Here is a 6,142-nt window from a genome sequence, read left to right as displayed (position 1 = left end):
GATCTAGAGGATGTCCATCTTTCTCACCAGGTCAAGCCTTGCGCCCCAGGGAGTATGGATACTCCCGAAGAGCTTCTTAACGGTATCAATACATTCTACTGACGCAAAGCGCAGCGTAAAGATGTGCCCTCTATACTCTCAGCTCATCATTTGTAGGGGTCGAACCTCTTCAGAGTTCCACACATGTTCGAAATCCGCTCTTTAACCAGATCCTCCACTTGAGACCGATGATCAAATGGAAACCTACCGGATGCACTACTGACATTGATGACTGGATAAGTCAGCTCATCTCTGTTGTGCTTTCTTGCCACTTTGGCGTAAAAGGGCGGCTCCATACCTTTATCAGCGACCATCTTCTGTGGCCTCCGTTTGAAAGTCACAGTCCTCCATGAAGACTCAGGGCGCGTGCGTGCTTCCTTCGTTCCTGTTCCGACTTAGTCTCCCTCCGCAGGATACTGTCTGGAGTCTTCATTGCGGGAAGGCTGGCTTGGTCTTCCCAGAGTACTTGAAAGCGAGGAGCTCTTTTTCAGCATTTTAGCAGTGTTATGCTCTTCGAGAGATCTGATTCTCAGCTCCCTTTGAAGTGCCTGGAATGTCAATTCTATACCTTCCAAGTGCATACTTCTCTGTCTCCTTGGTCGTGCTCGGAATTGCGAAGCCGTCGCTCACTTCTGCCCTTATCCCGCCATCCTTTTCTTTCGATTCGGCTGCGATGACTGCTTGATTGACAATGTCAATGTCTAAATCTGAGTCGGAAACACCACCTTAACTAAAAAGCCTGGGACGAACTGCGCATCGTCTCTTCCTGCTTAATTAGTCTGACGACTAGTTGTGCTCTGGAAGCATTACTCTCTACTACAGGCTCCCACACACATAGTAAGGGCGGACATGATGCTACGGACTAATGGCATTAACGCAGCTGTTGGATCTTTGGAGTCCATTTTGAGCCTTCTTCCGAAAATCTTTAAAATTTTTCGTATAGGTATCTATTCCGAGATACGGATATTTTTCTTCGAGGAACCAAATGCAAAAACGTCCGCTCCACTCAACAGTTAATTTAATAGGCAACCTATAGGAGTTAGGTAAGTACTCAAGTTTTAACTAACATTACTACTCATTGCTCTATAATTGACACATCGATAATCTTGGAGAAATATGCGACCGGAAACTCATTTCAGGGCTTGAATGAAGAACTCAAAAATATCGCTTACGCTTTCCTCCACAACTCTATAATATTTTTCCAAGACCATTGTACGTTATTTGCCACCGATCAATTTGACTTTTAATATTTGTTTTAAATTTATTTTCTCGTTTTTTTTTGTTCATTACCTACTATTAAGTTAATACAATACTCGTAAATACGGCATACTATTAATGTAAGCGTTTGTTACAAAAAAATCTCTCTTAATATTATAAACTTAAATAAATAAATACCCAAGTATGTATACAAGCTATAAAAGAACATTATACCAAAAAATGTATTCAATATCATCTAGAGTAAATACTTATGCTCACTTGGAGACATTTTTGACAAATTGTTGCTTGTTTTTTGCTTCTTATTTTGCTACAAAATCACTTTGAACCGCCAATAGAAATGTCATTTTTAATTTCTTTTGTATTGTTGCGGTTGGGAGACAAAATTTTAATTCCTTTTATATTTGGAGGAATTCGACCAAATCCAAAAAAATGTAGACCAACAACCAAAATTGGTTAGGCCAGACCAAGCGTCTTTTCCAGCATATATTGATGACCCTGCCTGTGCGTGGACCATTTATGATGACTCCGAAGATGAGGTATCCGAGGAATCGCTGCTGGAGGAGGAACTTAAATCACGTTTTCGGCGTTTCGATTTCGACTTCTTTTCATTGATAACCTCATAGCTTGGCAGAGTGGAGTTACTGGAATCACTGGAGCTATTTGAACTATTGGATTCCTCGATTACAGCATCGATTCTCTTAGATTTTCTGCAATAGAAAGTTTGAATTTAACTGTTATTCGAACTACAAATGCATCATCCTTTTATACTTTTTATCGGATTTGTCCGATTTCTTGCCGTGTTTGGATTTGCGAGCTTCCACAATATCACTGCTGCAGGGTGATTTACTACGATCGCGTTTACCTTTCTTACCCTTCTTATCCTTTCGCCTTCCGCCCTTGTCTGTGTCACCTTTGGTTGAATAGAGATTTTGTGAGCTGGCAGTCGAATATCCAGTATCTTTACGCTTACGTTTCTTACTTCTGTAAAAATAAATTGCAATGCATAGTTTAAAAATAATTTCTTCTTTTGTGCCACTATTATTACTTGTCCTTTTTGGCTTTCTTCTTGTAAGCAACTTCATCATCCGAATAATCCTTGGCTCTGAAAATGTAAAAGTTGTTGTGAAAGTCTTCATCACTTTTATGGAAAAAAGCTAGCGAAAACATTATTCAGTTTGGCCGGCCTAAACCTTGAAATTAGCAGTCTTTACATATTGAAAGTAGTGATCATTTAGATAGAAATTAAACACCGGGGGCACAAGGTAGCATGATATACATACGTTCAAAGTAAGAAACAGTAATCCAAATAACATCTGGATTAGACCATTTACAACACCAAACATCTGTTTTGAATTGAGAACACTAAAAATGTTTGACCTATACACCTGCAAAAATTGGGGGGTTTAAACCGCGTGCCATGCACTGGTTGTATACTGCAGTTGTCAAACCTATAATGCTATATGGTCTTATAGTCTTGGGATGGAGGATGTACTGTTCAATACTCACAGTGAATAACGGCCGCCTTGAAGACGACTTTATCTGATGCACTGAACTTAATGCTACACCTACTGTCTCCGAACATTGTGGCTAGCCAAATTGCTGCGACCACTGCTGTGAGGCTAAGGGAGCTTTCTCTTAGATCATGCGGCGGCTACGGACACTTGATACAAGGCCCGATGTTCCATGGAGTGTAGATTACAAACTGTCTTAGCTTCTTTTTGATAAAAAGAACAGTACTACTATTCCTGACAGAACCGATAGGAACTAAAATATCGCTAATAATAAAAGATGCATGGACTTCTATACGAATGGTTCCCAACTAGACGACCAGGTGGGCATTGGTGCTTACTCTGAAGAACTAGAACTGGTCATATCGAAAAAGTTACCCGTCCACTGTATGTATCAAGTGAAGATCCTTGTGATTTTAGATGTGCTGGAATGGCCAAGATGTAGTGTCGTTATTACAGACAGCCATTCAATCCCTGGAGAATTCAAAAACCGCCCTCGATTGTCACAGATCTCTCAACGAGATGGCTGAACTGCTCAAAATTTACCTGTTCTGGTTGGCGGGCCACAAAGTTATCCCAGGGAATTGTAGAGCAGATGAGCTTGCGAGACTAGGAACTAGCTTACACATTACAGGGGAACTGAAATCAGTGGATATTCCTCTAGCGATATGTAAGTTATGTCGAAATATTAGGCCCGAAGGTCAACTTTGTGACAAATGGTCACATAGTGCGGGTTGTAAACCGCCTTGCTGCCGCTGACTATAGCAGCCGTCTCAGTCATTGTGTCCATCGTGATAGAAAAACATGCTGACAGACTGAAGTGATGACTTCTTCAGAAACTGTGAGGACGTCAAGAAAGAAGAGAGTATAGAACATCTGATGTGTGTATGTATGTGTCCCGCACTGGCAGTCAGAATGAGTTCAACTTCGTAAGATTTAGCGGATGTGAACATTCGAAAGTTTTTGGGCTTTTTAAAACGATCTGGATGGTTTAACTAGATGGCATCTTCCTTCTCCTGTTCCTGTGGTATTACAGTCGAAGGAAACATCTGAGTGGTTTACTGCCAGATAATCCTATCTAATCTAGGTCGTTGGGGATTGCAAATGTGTCATATCGGTTCTGATTTGAAAATAATTCCCAAATAAAATGGTCCTTAGATTTGAACTCTTAAGTCCTAAGAAGACGCAAATTTTTAACTGATTTGGCGGAAATTTTGCACATTGTGTTCTGTCACAACTTCCAACAGCCGTGCTGAGTATTGTCTAAATCGGCCTATAACCAGACATAGTTAGCTTCCATAGAAACCAATCTCTTGATTTTACTTCTTCAGTCCCTGGAAGCCGCAGTTGTTATCCGATTTGGCTGATATTTTGCAACAAACGTCCTTAATATGGTTCAAATCGGTCTATAAACTGGAATATTGTATACACTGATCTCCCGATTTGACATGTTGAGCTCCTGGAAGCTTAAATTTTTCCATAATTTGAAAGAAATTTCAGTTCACATAATACCTTCAACTACTTAATTCTTTTAGCCCAATATACCGTGGTGGATTCCCAAAATTCGGACCGGCCGAACATTTTCGCTTGTATATATCCAAGTTTAATTCAAAACAAGAAGCAAAATCGGGAGATCCGTTTATTTGGGAGCTGTATCAAGCTATTGATCGATTTAGACCATATTGAAGCTCATAAGAGAAGCCGTTGTACACAATTTGCCCTCTAGACGCCCAAGAAGTCAAGATCCCAGATCGGTTTATATGGCAGCTATATCAGGTTATGTACTGATTTGCGCCATACCTATCATAGTTATTAAAAGTCATAACAAAACACCTCATGCAAAATCGGAAGAGAATTGCGAGCTCTATTGGCTCAAGAAGTCAAGATCCAAGACCAGTTTATATGATAGCTATTCCAGATTATGAATCATACTTAAAACAGTTGTTGGAAGTAATATCAAAACATCGGAGACCACCGTAGCGCAGAGGTTAGCATGTCCGCCTATGACGCTGAACGCCTGGGTTGGAATCCTGGCGAAACCATCAAAAAAAATTTTCAGCGGTGGTTTTCCCCTCCTAATGCTGACAACATTTGTGAGGTACTATGCCATGTAAAACTTCTCTCCAAAGAGGTGTCGCTCTGCGGCAAGCCGTTCGGACTCGGCTATAAAAAGGAGGCCCCTTATCATTGAGTTTAAACTTGAATCGGACTGCACTCATTGATATGTGAGAAGTTTGCCCCTGTTCCTTAGTGGAATGTTCATGGGCAACATTTGCAATTTGATACCAAAACACCACGTGCAAATTTCAGTCAAATAGGACAAGAATTGCGCCCTTTAGAGGCTCAAGAAGTCAAGACCAAAGATCGGTTTATATGGCAGCTATATCAAAACATTGACCAATTTGAACCATACTTAGCGCAGTTGTTGGAAGTGATACCAAAACATCACGTGCAAAATTTCAGTCATATCAGACTAGAATTTCGCCTTTCAGAGTCTAGAGGCTCAAGAAGTCTGACCCAAGATCGGTTTATATGGCAGCTATATCAAAACATGGACCGATTTGGCCCATTTACAATCCCAACCGACCTACACTAATAAAAAGGATTTGTGCAAAATTTCAAGCGGCTAGCTTTACTCCATCGAAACTTAGCTTGCTTTCGACAGACTGTCGGACGGTCGGACATGACTAGATCGACTTAAAATGATACGACGATCAAGATAATATATATACTTTTTGAGGTCTCAGACGCATATTTCGAGGTGTTACAAACAGAATGACGAAATCAGTACACCCCTATCCTATGGTGAAGGGTATAATTAAGTACAAATTTAGTTGTTTTTCAAATTAAATGATTTTTGTTTGCCTTCGCTTGAAGAGTATAAAGCAACTCGGGTTGCTTTCAAGTCGGTAGCGAAAAGAAAAAATGAATGGCATACTTTGTGGATGTTTTATTAGAATATATTGTAAAAAGTTTTTCACTACATTTGAAAAAACTACAGTTGCTACTACATTTGAACTTTGGTGCTCGTGTAAGTAGGCGTCTCAAAATTTTAGTTTGATCGATTCTGCCATCCTCTACATTGGTGTTCTATGTGCTGAACGTGATTAGATCGCAATGTGTTCCCCTGGTCCTTTCTACTTCTACAAAGTATATGTTCTTCTTCTTGGGAGCTGGTTGCCTTTGTGTTCAATGCTATTGTCTGCCGACCGAATTTCCCTTAAAATAAAAGATATTGTGGCACTTCAGTATGTTTTCTAACGTTGTAGGGACTACGTGCAAAATTTCCGACAGTTCTTTGGACGGAATAGCCAATGTTCTGTGCTGTTAGGCTAATAACTGAAAAATTTTTAAACTACACACGTCCTAGTAGAACA

The 6,142-nt window shown here is 40.2% G+C and overlaps 1 protein-coding gene across 1 annotated transcript in view; it reads right to left on the bottom strand.

The window, feature by feature from the left end:
- Positions 1–1,688: 1,688 nt before the first annotated feature.
- The window catches only part of LOC106090677 (transmembrane protein 26), a 28,499-nt gene continuing 24,045 nt past the window's right edge, over positions 1,689–6,142 (bottom strand). The window contains exons 6-8 of the mRNA XM_013256954.2: positions 2,303–2,359; positions 2,026–2,235; positions 1,689–1,964 (exon numbers count right to left, since the gene is read on the bottom strand). Coding sequence (XP_013112408.1) covers positions 1,772–1,964; positions 2,026–2,235; positions 2,303–2,359 — 460 coding nt within the window. The 3' untranslated portion in view covers positions 1,689–1,771. The remainder of the gene's footprint in view (positions 1,965–2,025; positions 2,236–2,302; positions 2,360–6,142) is intronic.

Source organism: Stomoxys calcitrans, chromosome 2 (assembly GCF_963082655.1).
Source record: "Stomoxys calcitrans chromosome 2, idStoCalc2.1, whole genome shotgun sequence".
Taxonomy (NCBI): Eukaryota; Metazoa; Arthropoda; class Insecta; order Diptera; family Muscidae; genus Stomoxys; species Stomoxys calcitrans.
Note: the sequence above shows the minus strand (reverse complement) of the source record. Positions and strands in the feature narration are given on the sequence as shown.